Source organism: Hyperolius riggenbachi, chromosome 6 (assembly GCF_040937935.1).
Source record: "Hyperolius riggenbachi isolate aHypRig1 chromosome 6, aHypRig1.pri, whole genome shotgun sequence".
NCBI classification, from domain to species: domain Eukaryota; kingdom Metazoa; phylum Chordata; class Amphibia; order Anura; family Hyperoliidae; genus Hyperolius; species Hyperolius riggenbachi.
Genome location: NC_090651.1, coordinates 74,007,868 through 74,033,081, shown reverse-complemented (window position 1 = coordinate 74,033,081; position 25,214 = coordinate 74,007,868). Strand labels below are relative to the sequence as shown.

Sequence of the window (25,214 nt, the reverse complement as noted above, 5' to 3'; positions counted from 1 at the left end):
CTTACCAAGGACTAGTTTTAGTCTAAAGGGAATAAATATAGTAGTCTACATATCCTTCTCACTTCAGTTGTCTTGTAAAATTCCTAAGCGTTGGCAGTTAAGAGACGAATTTCATGTTACATACTTTTAATCAACAAAATTATAATATGCAAATTAGAGGAGTCGGAGTCGGTGGAATCCTAAACTGAGGAGTCGGAGGATTTTTGGACCGACTCCACAGCCCTGTCCAACAGTGCATGTTTTGCTGAAAACCACTGAGGTAGTTAAAGGACACCCAAGGTGAAAATAAACTAATGAAATAAACAATTGTATCTATCTTCCTTCTCCTAAAATGACTTTTTAAGATATTCAAAATGAAGCAATGTATTGCTCCGTGGGTTGTCCAAGTCAGCAGTGTTTAAAGGGGAACTGAAGAGATAGGTATATGGAGGCTGCCATGTTTATTTCCTTTTAAGCAATACCAGTTGCCTGGCAGCCCTGCTGATCCTCTGCCTCTAATACTATTAGCCATAGCCCCTGAACAAGCATGCAGCAGATCAGGTGTTTCAGACTTTAAAGTCAGATCTGACAAGACTAGCTGCATGCTTGTTTCTGGCGTTATTCAGATACTACTGCAGAGAAATAGACCAGCAGGGCTGCCAGGCAACTGGTATTGATTAAAAGGAAATAAATATGGCAGCCTCCGTATACCTCTTATTTCAGTTCCCCTTTAATGACTTATGGGTTACCTCAATGGCAAAAAAAACCTCAGTGCAAGTGGGAGGTCCTTGCTTACCCAGCCGCCCACCCCTCTATGAACTATTGACCCTTTTTATCTCTTTCCTGCTCTGAGAAGCCATTTACTGACAGGAAAGTGTTTTATAGTTGGAATTTCTTATCAGTGAGGGTCACTTGCTGACTACTGAGTCCGCCACTTACATACCCAATATTTAACTCTTTCAGGCAGAGAAAGAAAAAAAAGAAACACATCCTAGTTATTTGTGTGTTTGGCACTGTACATACCCATGTCTATCTCATCATATCACATGTCACCTCAGGTATCCTTTAATGAGCTCTGCTGAGTCACTAATTTCCTCACCTGTGAATGTTTTTTTTTTTTTTTTTTTGCAAAACATGCATTGTTGGTGGGCCTTGAGCACTGTTGGTGGGCCTTGAGGACTTAGTTGAAAAATACAACTTTAAATGATTGCTGGGAGGAAAGGGGATTTGTAATAAAAATCAAATCTGTACAGGGGCTTAATTGTGTAGGTATACCAACCATTTTCATAAAACCATAATACAAGTCTGTCTTCACAGCTGGAGGTTGGGAAATGCATTACTGATCAGCTTCATTATGTCCTGTATACAAGCTTTAGTGACTCAGCCATTATGTAGTATATGCCACACAGGGTTCTGTGCTCGGAGGCTAAAATTTGGGCTCCACTTACTGTAAAGAGACCCTAAAATAAACCAGAACAAATAAACTTAAGATGTGATAATAAGGTACATAATCATGCCTATAATTTCCAGAGCTGTACTGTCATGACTAAGGGCCCTTTCACATTGAGTGTGTTGCATTGCGAGAGAGCTTTTGTCACACACTTTTCACATGTGAACTAATCACTTCCAGCATGCTTCGAAATTCCTCTCTGTTATGCTGGATACACACGGTGCGTTCCCGCACTCGATGCGCCTGTCGATTCGCGTCGACTCGATTATTTCCGACATGTCTGATTCGCGTTTCGATGGATCGTTAGGTCGATTTGGCATACTTTACATGTAAATCGACCTAACAATCATCGAAATGCGCTCGGAAATGCTCGAGTCGACGGGTGCATAGAGTGCGGGAACACACCGTGTGTATCCAGCATCAGAAACACTATAGAATGACTGTGTTTATAGGCACACAAAAGAGAGTCAGCTTAACAGGATGAAAAAGTGTGTGCCATTATAAGCTTGCGGACCGGGCTAATTGAAATCTACACCCTGTTTGGTACCTGTTATCCCTGCCAGGGCGTAGATTTAAATTACCCCGCCACACACTCCTGCTGATCTTGCCGCTCTCCCGCCACTGCAGCCTACACACCCTGCTGTCGGTATGACAGCAGAGCTCCGTGAGCCTGGCAGGTGCCGATTTCATTGGTTCCTAACCCTGTAATCAGCTGTGATTGGCTCCCAGTGATCAGGAGGGTCAGGAGCCAATTAAATTGGCTCCTGACTGGCTCAAGGAGGTCTGTTGTCATACCGACAGCAGGGCGAGTGGGCTTCAGCTGCAGGAGAGCGGCGGTATCGACAGGGGCACGTGGTGTGACATCGGTGAGCCCCGTTTTTTTTACCCAGAAGTCTCTGGTCCTTAAAGAGGAACTGTAACGACAACACGGCCCCTGGGGGGTACTCACCTCGGGTGGGGGAAGCCTCAGGATCCTAATGAGGCTTCCCACGCCGTCCTGCGTCCCTCGGGGGTCTCGCTGTAGCCCTCCGTACAGCCGTGACGCAATATTTACCTTCCTGGCTCCTGCGCAGGCGCTCTGATGCCTCTCGGCGCCGAAGTAGGCGGAAATACCCGATCACCGTCGGGTCTGCTCTACTGCGCAGGCGCAAGTTTCCGGCGCCTGCGCAGTAGAGCGGACCCGACGGAGATCGGGTATTTCCGTCTATTTCCGTGCAGAAAGTCGCCACAGCGCCCCCGCTGGAGCCAGCAAAGGTAAATATTGAACTGACAGTCGGCACAGTCGCCGGCTGTTCGGAGGGCTGCGGCGAGACCCCCGTGGGGCAGAGGACGGCGTGGGAAGCCTCATTAGGATCCGGAGGCTTCCCCCACCCGAGGTGAGTACCCCCCAGGGGATCTTTTTAATGTTACAGAGTCTCTTTAAGGGGCCAGAGACTTATGTTACCTAAGTGGTTAACCTTTTTGAAAAGCTGTAAACTTTTGCACAACAAAAGTAAAAATGTCCTTTACGTGAGCTCCACCAGCAGGGGGCAGCATGCGGAAGGGTCAAAATGCGCCATGTGGAGTATGAGAAGTAACCAACTGATAGAGAGTGGAGGTGTCAGGTTCTATTTCTGCTCCTGCAATAGAGAGGTCATCGCCAATCACCACACACAGCAATGTTTACATCATGTATTTCACTGACATAATATGACAGTATTAGAAAAATAGAATAAAACGCACACTGCACACTATATAGTACACAGGATGCCCATTCTCTGAATGTCATGCAGTAATTATTACAGTTTATACACGATGCAGATAAATAATAATTCTCCCATCTGCACACAGCCTGAGGATGTGGCCAGCAGGGGGGGTCAGCGATTTCCACAGCAGAAACATCTGTCACTCCTCCCAGGGGCTCATGTCCGTATCAATCGCCACACAGTTGTACGCTGCATAGCGCAGCTTCTCCTCGCAGATCTTGGCGCTGGAAGACAAGACATGATGAGCTAAATCACACACTCCAGGCAAACTGCTATTTGTGAATTAAAAAGAAAAATCAAAACTTGTAGAATAAGTTTCTTCTGGCCGTGCTCCCATCTGTGGATGGTGCACCTGGACTGGCCATGCGTGAGTAAGGTTAAAGTGAACCAGAGACTAAGCACCCTCATGTATTTCACCATATATGTCAGTGGGAACATTAGAGAAAACACCTACCCTGCTCTCTGCTTTATCCTTCACTGCTCAACCTGCTTCTTAACAGCCCTGATAAAATTCCAGACTGAGCATTCAGTCTAGCTTTGCTCAGGAATCATTATAGCTGAGTCATTACAGCAGAGCCACAAGGGGGCAGGCTTGTGCTTGAAAAGACATCAGAGAAGACAGACTCAGCTATAATGATTCCCGAGAAAAGCCAGACTGAATGCTCAGTCAGGGATTTTATCAGGGCTGATTAGAAGCAAGCTGTGCAGTGAAAAATGAAACAGAGAGCAAGGTAGGTGTTTTCTCTAATGTTCCCAGTGATATATATAGTAAAATACATGAGGGTGCTTCGTCTCTGGTTCACTTTAACGTATGGCCAGCAGAACAAACTAACTCATTCCCTCCTCCCACCACCACTTTAAATCATCATGGTACATCTCAGGTACCCTGTAAAGAGTAAGAAGCTTGTACATTGATGAAGGCTAAAAAGCCCTTGACGTAAAGCTCTGTATTACAGCGGCAAGGATCGGTAAGTCAACCACTCTCCCGTAAATTATCAGGTTTGAAACTCCCCTCCATCAGCAAGACTACCACGGCCATTTTAACTTAAAGTGTTCCGACGTTCTGTGGCCACCCCCACCTGCATTGCCGCAGTCCGTCCCCAGCTCAGCAGCCACCTATTAGGCACCACCCCCTGTCGGCCTGCATGATCAACATTTTTGATCGATTCCAGGTGGAAATCAATTAGAATCAGGAAGCCATGTTTCAGCATCGATCTCTGGCGGAGTTGATCACTGTGATCGAATCCCTTTCGGGGAAAACCGACAAGTGTATGGGCACCTTTAGACTATGCCCTTACCGCAGCTCTCTGTATCCTCTCTCATGATATCAATAAAATACATGCCCTCCCATTATGTAACCATTTATACCAGATCCATTCCCACAGCAACCTAACTGAACCGTGCCGGCTAGTTAGTGGTTCTAATAACATAGCCTAGGTCAATTTAAAATCCCTCGTTTTTCTACAGAAATGCATAGAATAGTCATCTTAGAGTAGGAAAAAAATGGCCACCCCTCATCTGCAAGCCTCGTCCATCAATCATGTGGGTGGGGCATAGTGGTAGCACCTCCCACCGATCTGGACACAGGGCAGGCACATACACCAAGTTGTTCTGTGTGTGGTTTACAAGAATTCTTCCAGAGCTATAGTAGAAAATGAGCAATCATACCCTTTCAAACAGCAGCCATGCAGGGGAGGCGGGCTCACTTACCTGGGATAGTTGGGTAGGTACAAGGTGCCAGAACAGGTAGATGACTCTGGTAGGGAATCAGTAGTGTCGGAACTACAGAACAAAAGAAAAATTAGAACTGTTGTTTTATTGAGAGAGAAAAAAGAAACAGTCTCATTCAGATCAGTTCTGCTCAATGGGAGGATTTAGCAAACTATATTGCAGATCCTCATCTACTGTTATATGGTGGGAAAAGAGAGGGGATGAATCTTAACAAGAATCACAGCTCTTCGGTGGGCAGATACGATATTTACATAAGTTGCCATACATGAAAATACATGAAACACCTCATTGCCCATTGTGGGGATGCCATGTTCCATGCCACAGGCTGATGGCAATTTTCCTCAAACTCTGTGCAGACTTCTGAGAGAGACAGTAAGCCAATTGCGAGGGCAGGAGGGTGAGCATTCTGAAAGAGAACCGTCCCATTCTGACAATTTCTGAATGTTTTTGAGGTAATGCAATTGTTATCATGGCGCACATTCTAGGACCCCAAGACTTTTTTTTTTTAATTTTCCACTAGATGGACCTCATCGACATTGCTCCTCCCGTCGATACCCCCGCCGATCCCATTGTTCATGCCGTTCCTCTGCCCACTGCGTGAGGTCATGCATCCTCCACCCGCCACCCCTCCATTGCTCCAACCCCAGCATAGCAACACAGCGCTGTGTTGGGACATCAGCTGAGCATGTGTATGAGCCCTTAGACCTGGATTAAGCTAGGAATTGCAAATTGATTTTTCTTTTTTCACATTTTAGCAAGTGGTTTTGAAAGAATTAGTGATTTTGCAGCATTCTTTCAAGTGCAATTGCTGAGAAAATACTACAGGCACTGCGTCTGCAATCTTATAAGAATTGCATCACTGTAATGAAATCACCCCCATAAGGTTCCACTATCTAGCGCTTTGCCAGTTGCCGGCGATTGTGATTATGAAGGAACCCAGCACTTACAGTGGGAGAGGGATGCAGAGGTGGTAAGATCTCGAAAACTGTTTATATAATTAAAACTACAATAGAACTACTACTCAAATATCCAACATGCCAAATACCGTGAGTTATTCTGGAAGAGGACCAGCAGGGAATCTAAGCAAAGTCTATACCAATAAGACGGACACACACTGACACAGACACTTGTTTTGAGCACCCCAGCTCACCCGGATTTGTCTGGATACACGTAGATGGGGGCAGGTAGTCGGCTCCGGCCTGTGACAAACCTCAGGAAGCGGCTGCGATCCTCTGCAGTGAGGGAGAAGATACTGTTAGTGAGGTTGGAGGTTCTCCATTCCTCACATCAGGAAACGTCACAACGTGGACTGTTTCCTCACTTATACTTCTAAACAGCCATCATAACTTTGCAGAGGTCATACATTACTCAGCACGGCTCACCATTTGTAAAGCTGTGCAGGGCCTCCCAGAAGTATTGTACTCGGATGTCTGTTGCTTCCAGATCCTCAAAGCGGGCTGGAGAGACAAAGAAGAGAAAACACAACCAGGAGAGGAGAGGTTAGGGGGAAGAGTGATGGTACTTCTAATTTCATCACACTTTTTACCAAGAGAAACGCAATAGAGGTCACACTGTGATCAGGTTTCTTTCTATTTCCACTACTGTGATTTTGCGATTTCTGACAAAAAAAAAAACTTGACAGGAAAAGTTTGAATTGCCGAACTGTGGGGAAAAAACCCCATATGGGGGCACAATTGCTATGCGAGTTTCCTACTCTTAACCCCCCTGGCGGTCTATTAAAACCGCCAGGGGGCAGCGCAGCACTTTAATTGTTTTTTTTTTAATCATGTAGCTAGCCTAGCGCTAGCTACATGATAGCCACTGTGCAGCGGCATCTCTCCTTCTCTACCGATCACCTCCGGCGATCAGAGCAAACAGGAAATCCCATTCAGAACGGGATTTCCTGTTTGGCTTCCCCCGTCGCCATGGCGATGATTGGGATGACGTCATCCACGTCATGGCGCACAGGGGGGTCCTGATCCACCCCTTAACGCTGCCTGTCGCTGATAGGCCAGGCAGCGCAAGGGGTCTTGGGGGGGGGGGGGGGCGGCGCGGCGGGTAGCGGCGAATCGGCGGCGATCGGTATGTACACGCAGCTAGCAAAGTGCTAGTTGCGTGTAATAAAAAAAAAAATTATGCACATTGGCCCATCAGGGCCTGAGAAATCCTCCGCCGCGGCTTAATACCGCCAGGGAGGTTAAAGCGGATCCGAGATGAAAAACTAACTATAACAAGTAATTTGTCTATATATCTTATCGAAAGTTTAGATAGTTAATACAGCAAATCTATCTGCAAACAGCTTCAACAGTTTATGATTATTTATAACTCTGAAACAATGAGCCATGTTCTGTTTGTCACATTACACACAGGCAAACTGATCTGTAACTCCAGCCCTCAGCCCGTGAAAACTTCACTCCCCTATCCTGCTCCCCTCTGCCTCAGACATCTCTGGCTCGTAACCTCCTCCTCCTCCTGCCCAGACTGAGCTCCCATAAGCCTTTGCTACTAAGGCTAATGCTGGGAATACACGGTTCGTTTTTGCCTTCGTTTAAACCTTCGTTTCGATTGTGCCTTTTGTCCTTTTCGATCCTGAAATAATCGATCATACGGTTAATATCACCACCCACGGTTTCGTTTTTTTTTTCGATTCTGATGGTTTCGTTTTTCCAATGATCGAAGGCTGCAAAGAAACGAAACGAAAATCCCTTTTTACAGGGACGGACTAGCATAAACGAATATATAATCGATCTGAACAGCCATCAAGCCTACCAATGGCTCGATTAGATGGATAAAGAGAGATAATATCAAACATGTTCGATCACTAGTCGTTCGTTTTTGGGGTCTATTAATCGAAACTATAATGAGATTATGACTATTTTCACATACGTTTTCAACACTCGATTCGTTTACCGAACGAATCGAAGGTTTAAACGAAGGCAAAAACGAACCGTGTATTCCCAGCATAAGAGTGTCAAGGCTCTATAGAGAAGCTGTGGGTGAGGCTTGTTTAGTTTTTTTTTAGAAATTCTTTTTATTGGTATTTTATAAACATACAAATTAACATAAACATTTGCTCATTCGCAGGTGAGCATAAAACTTAGAAACTTGCACATTGCTCACTAGACAGATTTATGTATTGGATTATCTTCTACCACCCCTCCTCCCAACCAAACAAATTAACATCTGAATAATGTAAGAGTATTAAGTAGTTTTAACAACGCACTGTCAATTTTAGTTATGTCAGGCAAGTTATCCGCAGGGTATCATGTGTTGCCAGTTATTGTGTCTTGCGTTATGTGTGATTTGTATTTTTATTGCTGGTCCATGGTTCCCATACCTTTTTAAATTTCTGAGGGCAGCCTCTGGCTATATATGCCGCCTTATATAGGTGTACGGACTCATTCACTCGTTTTTTCCAGTATTGGAATGTAGGTGCATTTTCATTCTTCCAGTTTAGAACAATAGCTTTTCGGAAGTAGAACAATAGAATTCCCACCAAGGACCTTTGGGCTCTTGTAGGGGCAAGTTTGGTGGTGTCTCTTAAAATACAGTGGTAGGGATCTACTGGAGTTTTTATTTTGGTGATAATAGAGATATAGTCACAAATAGTTTTCCTCGTAGGGGCTAATTCAGAGCAGTGCCATATCATGTGATCTAGATCTGCATTTTCGGCATTGCATCTCCAGCAGAGAACTGGTTTGGCCGTATCAAATTTTGTTAGTTTGGCAGGAGTCAGATAGGCTCTGTGTAGAATATTGTATTAGTCTGTCTCGGGTTGCTATTAAGTATGTGAAAGGCTTGATCCACATATCCTCCCACTCCTCATCATCTAGGGTGGGGATGAGGGTGAGCCATGGCTGCTTATAGATAGAGACGTGTGGCTCTGTAAGCAGTATAATATTTTGATAGATCTCTGATAGCACCTTTTTAAGATTTTCTTTGGATAATATATCTTCTATTTCAGTAGATTGCAAGCGGATTGGCACCTTACCAAACTGAGTATGAAAGGCGTGTCTGAGTTGTATAAACCTGAAAAAGTGAGAGTTTGGAAGAGAAAATTTTTCTTTCAAGGTATTAAATTCTGCCAATGATCCAGCTTCCACTATATGTTCCAGGTTAATTACTCCTCTAGAGATCCAGATTATTGGATCCGGGATTGTATAGAAGTTAGGCAATTTAGGGTTATTCCATAGTTGTACTTTGGGGGATAGTTTATTTTGAGGAAGACGATTCCATTTGTGCACTATGTCCCATGCCCTGATAACCGTTTTCATGTTGGTAGTTAGGGGATATGGGGCATTTGTTCCTCTGTATAAGGGCTTGTTTAGTTTATAGGGAATTAGAGTATTAAAACAACAAAAAAATATTTGGCTTGAGGAATGCCCTATAATCTATATGGAAGGAACACAGTTATGCAATGAGTAAAAGTTTATCTCGGATCCACTTTAAACTTTGAATAGGATCGCAATTGCAGCAAAAAATTAGCCGTAGTGAAAAGACAGCACTGCTGTTCTGATACGCAAACTGTGAGCAATCTGATTTTTGGATTGACATGCAGGAAGTGGAAAAGGGCCCTAATTCTGGTTTACAGTATAATTTTATTTAACATTTTTCTTGGAATGTTTACAGGTAGTTTTTTTATGTTGAGGTTTTTAGTTTTTGTTTTGATTTTTTCAATACATGTTAAACACTGAGAGCAGCCATTTCACTTCAGACTGCTCAGCTTCAAGGCTTTTGAAGACAAATCACTAAAATAAGCGTGGGAAGCAAGAAATGACAGACTGGCCGTATTGTAAAAATTAAAGGGACTCCGAGCAGTGCAGAAACTATGGAAAGATGCATATCATTTTAAAGCTCTCTTTCTCCTCTTTCCAATAATATATAAACCGCCACCCTACGCCTTTTAGTTTTCGCTATTTTCGCGATTGAAATTGCCACGGCCGCGATTTCGATCGCGAAAATAGAGAAAACTAAAAGGCATAGGGCAACGATTTAGGTGTCGTCAGAAAGAGGAGAAAGAGAGCTTTAAAATGATATCCATCTTTCCATAGTTATATTGTATTACACAGGGCGACTTTTTGTCAAAGTCAGCAGCTGCATTCAGCAGAATGGAGCTGCTGACACTCTGGAAAGTGTCGTCCTGTGTAATACAATATAACTATGGCTTGATGGATATCATTTTAAAGCTCTCTTTCTCCTCTTTCTGACGACACCTAAATTGTTGCCCTACACCTTTTAGTTTTCTCTATTTTCGCGGTCGAATTCGCGGCCGCGGCAATTTCTACTAAAGACGTAGGACGGTGGTTTATATATCATTGGAAAGAGGAGAAAGAGAGCTTTAAAATGATATGCATCTTTCCATAGTTTCTGCACTGCTCAGAGTCCCTTTAAGCACGTTTTTTATTACATTATTTTCACTGGAATTCCTCGTTAAAGGACCACTCCAGCTAAAAAAAAAAATAAGTTAAAAACTGACAGGTCTTGGACTGGCCCATCTCCTCATGGGGGATTCTCAGGGTTTTCTTTGTTTTCAAAAAGCATTTCCTGAACAGCAATTGCTAAGTCTAAGGGCCTGTTTCCACTACACGCAGATTCTGCATGCAGAAAACTGACTCCAATTAATGCCTATGGGCCTGTTTCCACTGAACGCGATTTTTCTGATGCAGATTTCCCATAGGCATTCATTGGAGTCAGTTTTCTGCATGCAGAATCTGCGTGTAGTGGAAACAGGCCCTAACTGCCTTTAGGGAGGCTGGCTGGCATCTTAATATTTTGGCAGTTAGACTTAGCACCTGCCGTTCAGGAGATGCTTTTAAAACAAATAAAACCCTGAGAATACCCAGTGAGGAGATGGACTAGTCAAAAACATTTTCGTCTTGCCAGATTTTAACGACCTACTTTTTAAGACATAATACAATGTGGAAGTGGTAAAATTGATCAATGATTGGCCATGCACCTTAAGTGAGTGTATGTACCTTAACCTCCCTGGCAGTAAGCCCGACCTCAGGTCGGGCTACGCGCGCAGGAGGATTTCTCAGGCCCTGCTGGGCCGATTTGCATAATTTTTTTTTCTGTACACACATCTACCACTTTGCTAGCTGTGTGTTCTTCCCGATCGCCGCCGCTCCACGCCGATTCGCCACTATCCGCCGCGCCGTCCCCCTCCCCCCCCTAGACCCCTTGCGCAGCCTGGCCTATCAGCGCCAGGCAGTGCTGAGGGGTGGATGGGGACTCCCGATGACTCCACGACGTCCATGACGACCGTCGCCATGGCGACCGGGGAAGCCCAGCAGGAAATCCCTTTCTGAACGGGATTTCCTGCTTCCGTTGTTTGCCGGAGGCGATCGGAGTAGGTAGGGGGATGCCGCTGCTTAGCGGCTATCATGTAGCTAGCCTAGCGCTTAAAAAAAAAAATAGTGCTGCGCTGCCCCCTGGCGGTTCTGATTGACCGCCAGGGAGGTTAAATCTACCCTCCCCAACCTCCTATGTGTATAATGCTAAGCTTCCCAACCAACCCCGTCCCTAACACTATAGATGTGTGTTATTTCTAGGGGTACAGACTAACCAGCAAGCTCATGGTGAACCAGAACTCATTGGAGTGTATAAGGGACTACAATGGTCCTAAAAGCCCCCTTACTAAAATGTTAAGAAAAACAAAAGTTTGCTTTCTTAAAACAGAAAGAATGTGCGATAATTCAGGTTGGAGTGAGCTTGAGATGTCTCCCAGTGCATCACTGCTGAATATATAACATGTTAGTAAGGGGGCTTTTAGGACCATTGTAGTCCCTTACACACTCCAATGAATTCTGGTTCACCATGAGCCTGCTGGTTAGTCTGTACCTCTCGGTGTTACAAGCCTTACTCCATAGAGCCAAATTAATCCATGCCATGCACTGATGAGGATCAAACAATCCGAAACAGACTGTATGCATGTTGGATTATTATGGCTCTGTACATATTAACAAGCTGACACATCATTGCATTCCAGCGGTTCTGGAGGTGTGTTTAGCTTCTAAGGGTACAATGGTTAATTTGCATATATTCAGCAGTGATGCTCTGGGAGACATCTCAAGCTCACTCCAACCTGAATTATCGCAAATTCTTTCTGTTTTAAGAAAGCAAACTTTTGTTTTCCTGTTATTTCTACAAATAGGTTTTCTGTTAAATCACACGAGCATTTTCTGTTATTCCAACTGGTGATGAATGATATGGAGCCTGATCAGCATTCAGCATGTGTGGCGAGTATAATAATCTATAAGTATCAGCCAATCCAAAACGAGTTCAGGAGCACTGCAGGAGGAACGTTCTCTCCGCTTACTAACTTACTGAGTTTTTTCAGGGCTTCCACAGAGATCTCGGGGTCCCCACAGACCCTCTTCTCCAGTTCCTGCCAGGTAAGGAGATCCAGCACAGCCTGAGGAACCACCTTGAGGAATCCAGCCCGAATGGCCTCTATCTGAAAGAGAGAAAACAAGATGGCTGCCTGCTCAGACTGGGGAGGCTAGGAGGATTTTCACTTCATAATTATACACGGTGCCTCCTGCACAATACTGCATTAAGGAACAGAAGCTTAAGGCCCCGTTCAAACTGCACGCGTTTCCAGCCGCGTTTTGGAAACGCGTGCAGGTGGCCGACACGCATGACATCAGACAGTGCATAGAGTGCACTGTCTGATGTTCACACTGCATGCGTTCTGGACCTGTGCGGTCCGGGAACGCATGCTGCACGCATTTTTTGCCAAAACGCACAGCTGTCCCATTCACTTTTCAGTGATGGGATCAGCCACGCAACGCATACAAACGCGAATGGCGTCCCTTCGTATGCGTTGCGTTCCGCATGTGTGGCCGTCCGCGTTTGTAATGTGAACGGGGCCTTACCATAAGAATCTGAAATTAATGTCCATTGTACAGCATAGAATAGTGTGATGTTTGCTGTTTAACAGAGAGAAGTATAAATATGGCTGCTCAGAGAAGACATACAGAAGAGAGATTTTACAACATTCTCTACTGAAGAAAAAAAAATGATGCAGACTGTTTATATCTTTATAATGTAGCGCAGTGTGTATTTGAAGTGGAAGTTTGCTTTTATTGAGAACCATAACGATCCTCTCCCAGTTAGCTTTGCAGCTTAACCTGGCCCTGCTCTGTGAACAGGACCGGTTCACTCATGAAGCAAGGTGAAACATTTGCATCAAAGATTACAGGGGCAGCATTTCTGTACTGTGTGTTTACACTAACAGCATGCAGTCAGAGTAGGAGTAGAAGCGAGAGTAGAGCGAGGTGAAGGGAGGAGGTGGTGGCACTGCTGTCCTGACCGAGGAGGAATGGAGTGAGGGTGAGCAGTTTGTTTGTCAAAGACTTACAGCCAGCCAGTGTGCTATTGTGCTGAGCTGCAGCATGTCATGTGAGAAAATTAAATTAAATGAAGCAGAGTAAATTGTTGGGTGCTGTGTGATCATTCCAAATGGGGGGGGGGGGGGGGGGGGGGTGTATCCTCACAAGTTTGCCTCAGGCAGCAAAAGAAAAAAGTCTAGAACTGGCCCTGTCTGTGAAGGCATTTACACATGCAGGAGTGTGATAATGGAGTAAAGACAGCTGTTCTTAATGTTCTAGCATTCATATTATCCCTCATCAGTGTGCCGTTGCCATAGCTACAAAGACATAAAATGTAAACTTCCTGCCACAACTTGAAATGGAGATTATCTTTTAAAAATTAACACATTATAGAATGGCTTGTATAGCAAAGACAAATGTAACATCAGTTTTCTTTAGTTTGTTTTTGTTGCTGAAGTTGGATTCATTATATAATCTAAGCACCTGAGATCAGCAAATGTTACACACAACCATCACTGCAGACCCAGTCCTGCATCTTTATTATCAGAATAGGGACATCCTCTTACCTGCTCTTTACTCTCCTTCAGTCTGGCTTTCTGCACCATCTTAATGAACTCCATTCTGTCTTCATAGCATACGGATATATTACTGCCTCCGGGAACCAAGTCCACCATCCCCTGATCACTCAGAACCGTCGTGTATGTCAGCTCTCCGCCAAACTTAAACTCAAATGTCTCTTTATCCATCACCTCCATCACCTCCAGAAGCTTCACCTGACAGAAATCGGGCATACAGATGTCAGGGCAATAGCTGTTGACTCAAAGTATGGCAAAATCTCATTATCATTTTATAGAGGAACTGTTGTGAAAATAACATCATGAATCACATTTCTTATTGTTTACAATATTAATTTATAGATGATTTAGTCAGTGTATGGCCATTGTAAAATCTTTCCTCTCTCTGATTTTACATTCTGAAATGTATCACAGGCGGCGACAGCTTGAGCTCTGCCAGGTGATCTGTACAGAATGTTTGTTTGCTGAGAGTTCTATGCTCAGAGGGAGATAGTGCTTGCTTGGCAGTTGGAAAAAGCCATGATTTCCCACAATGCAAAAGCCATGATTTCCCACAATGCAAGGAGATACACAGACAGGAAACTTTCAGGACCCCGGTCATGACATCATACTGAGGGAGGGGTTTCACCACAATATCAGCGATACAGACCACCCTGATGATCTATTTGAGAAAATGTAAAGATATCTTGTGGGAAAAGGGGGCAGCTACTGATTGGAATGAAGTTCAATCCTTAGTTAAAGTTCCTTATTAAAGGGAAGGTCCAAGCAAAATAAAAAACACATACATTTTTACGCATTAGTGTTGCAATGCGTAAAAATGTACGCATTGCACCACTAACGCGTAAAAATGTATGTGTTAACGGTCCTGCACTAGCGGGAATGCATAAAAATGTACGCAATGCGGTCCGCCGACCTCCGAGGTCGGCATGCTGCCAGCAGGGGACTGGAGCAGCAGTGAGTGACTACGAGGGCACAGGATGGCTGCATGGGGCTGGTAGAAGCCCCAGGTAAGTGAAACGCTTTTTTATTTTGCTTGGACCTTCCCTTTAAGCTTTGCACGATTTTGTCACTAAAGACAGGCACGCTGGGCATGGTAGCACAAAAGTCACTACCAGCAGAGCCCTAGTTATAAAGATGTGCTGATCTGCTAACAGATCCCTATTTATTTGTTCTCACATTTTAAAACCCAATTTTTAAGAGATTATTATTATTTTTGTGGCAAAAAGTGTTTTAACTTCAGAGGGATATGCAGGATGCAATATTTATTTCCTTTTTACAATACCAGTTGCCTGGCTGTCCTGCTGATCCTCTGCCTCTAATACTTTCATAATTGTGCTGACAAAAATATGATGAAATTAGCCACATGCTTGTTTTCAGGTGAATGATTCAGACACTACTGCAGCCAAAGAGATCAGCAGGTCTGCCAGGCAACTGATATTGTTTAAAGAAAAATAAATATGGCATCCGCCATATAACTCTCGCTTCAGGTTCCCTTTGAGAGGAGTAGGGGATAAAATCAAAAACTAATTCGTCATTTTTATCTGGTAAACAAGTAATAAGGATGCTAACCAGGCAGTCCAAAAGTTAAAAATCACTATTACTTTTCTTGTTGATAAATGATCATTCCCCAGTTTACCTGACTCTTATTTAGTACATTACCGCACAAAGGAAGTTGCAGGGCATGCTGGGTTTTCTTTTTTCTTCTGTACTTTCCCCTCAGACTTAAATAATGCAGCCTGATTGGCTGAAGCCTCTTTCCCTCCTGTTTTCCCCTCCCACACCTCTGTTCCTCTCTGATTGGCCAATATTTCTCATACTGAGACAATGCACTTTCTATTGCAGAGCTGGGAGAGTGCCTGAAGACGGGGAGGAGGGCGGGCAATGCATACACTATCAGGCAGGCAGAGGAGAGTAAGGGAGGAAATGACATCTGGATTGGCTTCAATAGACACCGTTAAAATGGAGAATCCTAAGAAGGCTTTTCTCTTTTTTTACAATAGAAAAATTACTAAAATGTGGACAGTGCGATACATATGTAATGTAAGTAGAGCAAGTGTTTATCTACTTATATAAGTGGCTTTTTTTTGCTGAGATAGTATGGCTAAGTGCTACTTACCCGGGGCTTCGTCCAGCCTCAAGCTCCCAGCATGTCCCTCGCCTCAGCTCCTATGTCAGCCGTTTGCATTAGTTCTACGCTTGCGCAGTACGCTCCGGTCCACGTGGCTGTGATTGGCACAATACAGGCCAACCAGTGGCGGCGAATGGCGGAGCTGCGGCGAGGGACATGCTGGGAGCTTGGGGCTGGACGAAGCCCCGGGTAAGTAGCACTTATTTTGATTCAAATTACCTGATAACTCCTTTAAGGTGATGAATTGGAGACCACTTACTGGTGATCTTTATAGCGATGATCATCTGAATGCTCCAATATAAACATGTAAGTTATTACTTTATCGCCAAAAAGCAGAGGCGATAGTGGTGATTTTAGAACCCTGTGATTGCAGAAATAAGGGCACTTTTCTGCAGATCTAGAGTTCATCATACTCATAAAAGCTGTAGAGTGCCATCTTTATAGACAGGGCCCTTAGTTTGATTTAGATTTAATACAGCTAAAATGACAATTCATACAGTGAATGCTACAGTAGACTGAAGTAATCAGGTTATTAGTTAGGGCAAGAGCCCTGTTTGGTTGTTGAGTACTGCAATGTTTCCTGTCTCACTGAAAGAGGAGAAGACACATAGACTGAGGACACAGCATCCAGCTTATACTGCATACACAGTGTGATGATTATGAATAAACTGGACTTGTTTTCTGCAGCCGAATGTTGCAGAGAGAACTTACTAGCAGAGAATCCACCGCTGGGAAATCTTTACTCCAGTTGACATCTTCTCCAGAAAGCTGTTTCCACACAAGACCAGGCAGTGCCAGCACCTGTGGGCACAGAGGGGTCAGTTTCCTTCTGGTTCTAGTGCATGAGGGTAAACATGCAGAGTAGGCAAAGAAATCAGCTGTACAAAATACTTGAGGGGAGAGGTCAGAAAGGACTAATGGTAGCTTATTTTACTGTGCATTCTACCCTCTAGTGGCCAGAAAAGGGAACTGCATTTCTTTAATATGTTAAAATGCTGTAATCTATGGGCAATGATTCATCTACATGGTACGATTCTTTGTGCGATTCAATTACAATTCTATTTACGATCCGATTAAATCCGACATGTCCGATTAGGATTCGATTTGATTCAATTTTATTTGCCATTGTTTTGCAATGGCAAGTCGAATTGAATCGAATCATGGTTGGGACATGTCGGATTTAATTGAATCGTAAGTAGAATCGTAATCGAATCGCACAAAGAATCGTACCATGTAGATTGGGCTTAAAGTGAACCTCCGGACTAAAAATCGACTCAGCAGCACTGAAAAGGCCTGGTGTTTCTTTAACAGTTTCACAGCATCAGAACTTTGTTTCTCTTATACAAGCCTCATTTTTAGCTGCATAGAAGAAAACTGCCCGGGCTTTTTTCCCCTGATGCTGTGCAAAGCATGATGGGATTTCTGATTTTGTTGTTCCCGTTCTGCTGTTTTGGTGCAATTTTTTTTTTTTTACATTTTGAATTTGACATTTGAAGCCTAACGTTTGCAGCTGGGAGGGGTGATCAGGACACAGGACAGTTGGAACTGTGTCTCCTGCTCATTGTCACCTCCTTTCAACCAAAAAGATGGCTGTCCCCATGACAAAGATGGCAGCCTCCATGAATCACAAATATTTGCCTGTTTTTTAAAAAAAAGGGTGGGTAAGAAATTATATTACCTATCTATTCTAATTAACATAACTAATGTAACTTGATGACAGTATGTTTGTTTAGGCTGAAGTTCCCCTTTAAGACCCGGTATGTGCAGACTGCATTTAAAGCAGACCAAAACACAGAACTTCCTCTCTGCTTTAAAAGATAAGCAACAGCAGTGTGTCTACTTCCAGCTTATATGGAAGCAAACATAGGGTTAGCATCCTGTGTTTACAAATTAACTGCTCTGCCTAGGACCGCTGAGATTCCTGAGCCGACACAGCTGAAAGATCAAATTACACTTGTGATTAGTCACAGATGAGGGGGAATTAGACAGGCTAAACTCTGTAAATACATACAGGGTGCATTTCTGTCAATTTTCCTTCTGTCCTGTGCAAGAGTTCAGGTCCACTTTAAGAAAAAAAAAAAGCCTGGCAAGCACAGGCAGTATTTGTATGTATTTGTTCACATCTTTGGATACAATCGTTTCCCCAATGAAGGGTCACATGCTAGCCACACTTACTCAGCTACCATTACACAGAACATCCTAACACACCTCTTGAGTGAACCTACACATTGCCCAGCCAGAATGAGGATTTCACATTAGAGATGTTTAGACGTGGCATTTAAATGGTTAAATAATATCCATCTACAAGCTAAAGATTATTAACTAAATACAGCCACAAGACATAACAATTGTTGATTTTACTTTTCCACCTTGCTTGTAAGGTGTCTTGAAAGCTCCCTACCAACAGTATTATTAATGCTGAGAAATTTCTTATAAGCAAGAACTATTAATTATATCATCTGTGGAACAATCTTCCTTTTTAGTTGCCTCTTAGGGCTGGTTGACATTGGGGGGATTTTTCAGCGCTTTGCTGATCGTGGCGATCAGCAAAGCGATGCTACAATGTATCCCTATGGATACATTCACATTGCATCGGTGGCTATTTCGATTACTTGGCAAACGCGCTGCATGCAGCGTATTGGGGGTGATTGCACTGTGATTCTCGGTCTATTGAACGGGAATCACAAGCGCAAATTGTGCTGAATTGCGGCAAATTGCGAGATTTGGGCTGCAGAATCGTGATCACGGACTCAAACATGATCTTGGTAAATCGCCCAATGTAAACCGACCCAAAGTGTGATTGCCAGGGCTTGAGCCTGACAGCTAGTAAGAGTATTGGTGGCCAAGCATCTACCAATTTCACGGCCCAATCAACATCCCTTTGGATAATTTTATTAAATCAGATGAAAATCTGTGCCTGAACATTGATTCAATCCAATTCAGGCTGAAATCAGTCGAATGCATTGATCAAACATGCTGCTAAGTCCGATGTGGTCTATTGGCTGATGTTCTCAGTCCGATGTGGTCGATTGGGTGGGTCACGGCAATGGTGTTCAATATCGTGTTGACCGTGATGGACCCCTTCCTCTAAGTGTAAATGTGTCCCCTCTCCCCCGATACCCAGGCAGTGTAAAATCTCATGTCCCACTGCTGCTACTCCCGGCCTCATATGCAGTCACCCCCATATGGCACCAGGTGAATGTGTATATGCCCCATATGGTACCCAGGCCATGGTGGCACTCAGGGGTGACAGTGGAGGAGCCCGGGAGACGCAGGCGAGATTTTACACTGCACGTGCCCCAGGGGAGGGGGGCATTTACACTTGGGGGACGGCCAGGCAGGTGGTGTCACTAGGCCAATTCCTGATGGCTTTCAAACTGAAATCTATAGGGAATCGGCCTGCAGTGTATGGGCATGCAACAGATCTCTCTCCGATCAGATTCCGATCAGAGAGAGATCTGTCTCTTGGTCGATCTGCCCATACATAGCTCAATTTAAAAACTAGTCCCTGATAACTTTTATTGGATAAGAATAATTAAATGTACAGATTACAAACGCTTACATTTTTGTTAGCTACCTATTCCCAGTAACATCAGTATTCTCCCTTACATAAGAATTTCCAGTTTGTATGTTCTAACTTCAAGTGCCCAATCAAATACATGAAAATGCCCACTTAAAATGAAAGTGCAAGCAGAAAGAAAACTGCTCTCTAGGTACCCAACAACCCCATCAGATTTCTGATGGAATACTGCAGTATCCAAGTAAATGATCAAATATTAATAGTTTACCTGGTACTGGTATAAAGGCCATTCAATAGTGCACAGTAGCCTTTAGCAGTCACGTGACTTGCTATGTGGCCAGGATCTGCATCAGGGCACCACAAACCACCGAAGTCATGTGATCCTTAGGGAACAAAGCCTTGATGTAACAGAGGCATGATTGCTGGACCTGGTGCAGGAGGCGGGGCCAAGCACTCACCTAACCAGCAACCATAGCAACCCTAGATACAGGGGGCACAAAGCTATAAAAGCCTATGGAGTTTATCCACCAGGTACCGTACCAGGAATTCCTTCCCACGCAGGGCTGCACCCATCAGCTGTCCGATCCACTCGTACTTTCCCCAGTCTTTGCAGGATGGGTTCGGCACATATGTGTCCCGCGCTTCTCCGGTACCATTTCCCTGGAAGAAGGATAAGGATCAGGAAACACACTGGAAGGTGGCAGAATACAGAACTATTACCCCAGGGGAAATCTGGGACTTTCTTTGCATCTTGATACATACTAAACAAAATGGCGGAATCACACATTCATTTATTGGATTTATAAAGCTCCAACATATTACGCAGCGCTGGACATTAATTTAGGTTACAGACAATATTTAGGGGTGACATACAGCAATGAGACATTAGAGGAATACAAGAAAACCAGATCACACAGCACAGTATGAGTACAAGGTAATGCTTAGTCAGTCACTGGAGGGGAGCATGGAGATTAGGCAAGTTAGGTTCACTCAAATGCATAGCATGGGTTTACAGTAATGGAGGTGCATGATCAGGTAGAACACAAAAGGAGGAGGACACTGCCCAAAGGCTTACAATCTAGAGGGAGAGGTAGGGACACGAGAGGTAGGGGACCAGAGTTCAGCTGTGGGTTTAGAGCAATTATGAGGGGTGGTAGGCCAGAGTGAAAAGGTGAGTTTTGAAGGCCTTCTTGAAGGTGTTGAAGGAGGGGGCTGCCCTAATGGGTGGAGGTAGGGAGTTCCATAGTGTTGGAGCTGCTCTTGAGAAGTCCTGGAGGCGTGCATTGGACTGGGTGATGCAGGGGACGGGTCAGGCGAAGTTCATTGGAGGAGCGGAGTGAGCAGCTAGATGTGTATCTCTGAGTAAGATCAGAAATGTAGGTTGGACAGGCTTTGTGGACAGATTTTCAGTTGTGTTAAAAGTGCATAGTTAATCAGCCTAGACTGAGCATCACTGGAAGGGTGGGATTACATACCAATATACAGCAATATATAAAGATAGGAAATGTTTCTGATGCTGAATGTGAGTATCCTGAATAATTTACTGCATTCTACTGTTTTACTAAAGTGACTCTAACATTTTCACTAAAGGACTGTAGAATATATCAGGTCTATATAAATCCGCAACACTAATAAGAATAGTCTGCCATAAATATGGGATTGTGTTTTTTTTCTCTGTGATGAGCTGGGACAGAGACACAGAAGGATGATTTAGGCATAAGAATGGGTTACTGTTATGAATAGATGAAGAGACTATAGATTGAGAGAGGAGCATCCAGGAACATTGAGGCATGGAGTATATACAGGCAGCAAACAGGTGTAGCAGGTAAATACACGTGTTTAGGTGCAGATATAAAAAGTGTCAGCTCACCTGGTTTGATGTGCGCACAAAGAATGGCAGCGGTACCGGAGAGTCAGCAGAACGGGGGCACAGCTCTTCGGATATATCAGCCAGGCTGTCCCTGAAACCTCCACCTGCAGTCACACACATTACAGAGAACTGTCACCTGATCTGGTCATGTTACACCAACCACATCACTGATAACACTGTAACAAAGCAACAGCAACTCCAAGAGATCTACTGAATATCAAGCAATACACACAGACCCCAGTGACGCTCATTAACCAGGAAAACTATGCGCGCTATATAGTAATATATCCTTTAGCTGACACTTTCATTATTGACTGGTGAAGCCATACTGATTCCTGACTAATGTACCTATAACAACCAAAGGCGTATCTAGGGTATAGCAGGTATGGCACATGCCCCAGGCACCAAACCACAAGGGGAGGAGCTATTACCTTTGAGACTGAATGGTATGTGACCCACGGACAGGAGGATTATTATTATTATTATTATTTATTAATCCTCCTGTCCGTGGGTCACATACCATTCAGGATGGTCTGTTGTCTTTTACTGAGGACATTCTGCCCTATTATGGTATTTGGGGTACATGCTCCCTTATTTTATTTTGAGGACATGTAAAAAACATAATAGTTTTTCAAAGGACTATGTAACTGCTGACCTGTTTGTCACTGTATAGCTCACCTATCACCCACTTCATTCTTACTGGCCATGCCCCATCTTAGCCACGCCCCCTTCAAGTTAGCCACACCCCTTTTATTTACACATTCCACCCGCGAGGCACATTCCCAATGATACACCACTGACAACATCTTTGAGGGCCTATTTCCACTATGCCCAAATCCAGGCCAAATCTGCAGTATTTCCCTGCATACGAGAGGGGTGGGGAAACACAAATGGTCTTTTGAAAAGCTTGCCGTCTAGATTGCACTTTGGTGCAAAGCTCTACGGCAGTTAAGTTGTATGGCATGCTGCATAGCACGGCTTAGCGATTTAGGCTGTGGCTACGCAGAAGAACAGGCGCCGCGGCGAAATCCAAAATGGCTGTGGTTCCCAATGGAAATAAGCCTTCACAGCCTGGAGGAGGGAAGGGCTTACTGGGACTTGTAGTACTACTAAACCCTTCGTTATATTTGTGATTACTGTGTACTATATAAATAATGAGGATAAAGCATGTACCTTGATCAATGATTCCTTCGGCGATAAATTTACATTCCCACCACTGGTCATAGCGTACTGGCCACCTATCATGACACCCAACAGCAGACTTAGATACAAATAGTTGCAATGTGAAAATGCAAAAATAAATAAATCATAAAATAATTGTAATGTAGTATATTAAGAACCCTGAACAGTTTAAACTAATCTATTTTTTTTTTTAAATCACAAGTGTTTTTGTATGAAATAGTCCCAAGGAGCAGACTGCAGATGATTGCCTCCCATCTTCTACTCTAATCTCTTCACACTTATGTATCTAGGACTTTACTGGAGCCCCAACCCTTTTCTGGAGCTCAGCCACTCTACATCCCTTGTTTGCATATGGCCTTACTATTAAATTACTGGATATCAAATTGTCTGTGGGCACATCTCTGTATGTCTACAACCTATATAATCCATCCATGTTCAAATATATCCAGGCAAAATCACCAAAGGAGATGACACCAGAAATAATAATATTACATGAATTCATCATGATAATAGTAATAAAAAAGGTGAAGTACTGGTTAAATTAAAAAAAAAATAATAATAATATTTTTAGGCTCTCAAAAAATTGTACATTTCTTTCAGTTTCTGTTCCTGGCATGGGAAGGGGATTCCTGCCAGTAGCTTCCTACCTGACCCTGCCATTCGGGAGAGGAACAAGCTGACAACTATAAAGTGTCATACACACGCTAGACAGAACTCAGCTGAGAGAGATATCCACTTCCATCTCAGCTGAGAACCTGGCTTCTGTACAGGTGTCCAATTAGGTCATTCAAAGATCTGGCATGCCGAATCTTAAGCCAGTGACCATTAAAGGGAACCAACCAACCACCACTTTTTTCTGCAGTTTGTCCTGGTTTCTAAAGCGCTATAGGAGCTGCCGTGTTCCTCCGTCCCCCCTTCTAGCTGCCCATTATTCATCCAGGGGAAGGTGTGAAGATAGAATATGTGGCTTCTCTAAACTCTTTAAAGCACAGTGTCCTATCCCCCCCCCCCCCTCCAATAAAAGCTTGTGTTTGCGCTCCGCTAATGTGTGCAATAAAATAATTACATCAATCCTTAGGGCTGGTTCACACGGACGTTTTGCTGGCATTAAACTCAGCGTTTTAAAAGCAACGTTTTTAGGGATCTACCGCCCTCCCATGCAAGTGAATGGGAGCGTTTAGTACAAGCTTTTGCAGGCTTTCAGGAAAGGCTGGCAGTTGATCCCAGCGTCTCGTCTCATCTCAAAAGCAGACTGACCTGTAGTCCAGAGGCTTCTCCGATTTATCTGAGGGCTTCAGACCCTCGTATACCTGCAGATATAGCAGAACAATATTAACCAAATAATGTACAGGAAAAAAAACCCTATAACACTATCGTTTTGCATTTAGTGAGGTCCATAAATATTTGGACAAAGACAACTTTTTTTTCTTCTAATTTTGGTTCTGTATGTTACCACAATGAATTTTAAATGAAACACCTCAGATGTAGTTGAAGTGCAGTTTCAGCTTTAATTCAGCACAATTAGATTGTAAAACCAATGTAATGCAATCCCTTTTGTTCAGAATTTATAGTGAGTACAAGCTGAAAGGAGTCATCAGGGCAAATAAGCTAAAATAAGTGGTACTTACCGGGGGCTTCCTCCAGCCCCAAGCTCCCAGGACGTCCTTCGCCGCAGCTCTGTCTGCAGCCGTTCGCCGCAGATCCGTCTCGGTCCCCGGCGATGACGTCAGTCCGCTCCGGCCCACGTGGCGGGGATTTACAGCACCGCTCGCGCAGGCGCAGTACACAGCGACCTGGTGGTCGCTCTGACGTCATCGCCGGGGACTGGGACGGACCTGCGGCGAACGGCTGCAGACAGAGCTGCGGCGAGGGACATCCTGGGAGCTTGGGGCTGGAGGAAGCCCCCGGTAAGTACCACTTATTTTAGCTTATTTGCCCTGATGACTCCTTTAAAGCAAACCTGAAGTGAAAATAAACTTATGGGATAACGAATTGCATGTGTAGTGCAGCTAAGAAATAGAACATTAGTAGCAAAGAAAAGAGCCTCATATTGTTTTTTTAGTACAGGACGAAGAGTTAAAAAACTTATGTATGAGAGCTTCTCTGAGCTGTTCGGCCCAGCTTGGTCCTGTTTTCTGAAGCACCTATACATAAAAAAATAGTGAGAGACAGCTGGAGATAAAGTTTTACTGCAGAAAAGTTCAAAGGGTTATTTGCTCTGGTTTATAGCTTAACCACCCTGGCGTTCTATTAAGATCGCCAGGGAGGCTGCGGGAGGGTTTTTTTTTAATAAAAAAAAACTATTTCATGCAGTCAACTGAAAGTTGGCTGCATGAAAGCCCACTAGAGGGCGCTCCGGAGGCGATCTTCCGATCGCCTCCGGCGCCCAGAATAAACAAGGAAGGCCGCAATTAGCAGCCTTCCTTGTTTCGCTTACCTCGTCGCCATGGCGACGAGCGGAGTGACGTCATGGACGTCAGCCGACGTCCTGACGTCAGCCGCCTCCGATCCAGCCCTTAGCGCTGGCCGGAACTTTTTGTTCCGGCTACGCTGGGCTCAGGCGGCTGGGGGGACCCTCTTTCGCCGCTGCATGCGGCGGATCGCCGCACTGCAGCGGCGATCAGGCAGCACACGCGGCTGGCAAAGTGCCGGCTGCGTGTGCTGCTTTTTATTTGAGCCAAATCGGCCCAGCAGGGCCTGA

General features: G+C 44.2%; 1 protein-coding gene across 1 annotated transcript in view; it reads right to left on the bottom strand.

The window, feature by feature from the left end:
- Positions 1-3,086: 3,086 nt before the first annotated feature.
- The window catches only part of HECTD3 (HECT domain E3 ubiquitin protein ligase 3), a 149,472-nt gene continuing 127,344 nt past the window's right edge, over positions 3,087-25,214 (bottom strand). The window contains exons 12-22 of the mRNA XM_068239515.1: positions 23,771-23,823; positions 22,505-22,569; positions 21,332-21,435; positions 20,002-20,121; positions 16,653-16,742; positions 13,805-14,011; positions 12,232-12,361; positions 6,288-6,362; positions 6,056-6,137; positions 4,885-4,956; positions 3,087-3,398 (exon numbers count right to left, since the gene is read on the bottom strand). Of these exons, the coding sequence (XP_068095616.1) occupies positions 3,314-3,398; positions 4,885-4,956; positions 6,056-6,137; positions 6,288-6,362; positions 12,232-12,361; positions 13,805-14,011; positions 16,653-16,742; positions 20,002-20,121; positions 21,332-21,435; positions 22,505-22,569; positions 23,771-23,823 (1,083 nt within the window). The 3' untranslated portion in view covers positions 3,087-3,313. The remainder of the gene's footprint in view (positions 3,399-4,884; positions 4,957-6,055; positions 6,138-6,287; positions 6,363-12,231; positions 12,362-13,804; positions 14,012-16,652; positions 16,743-20,001; positions 20,122-21,331; positions 21,436-22,504; positions 22,570-23,770; positions 23,824-25,214) is intronic.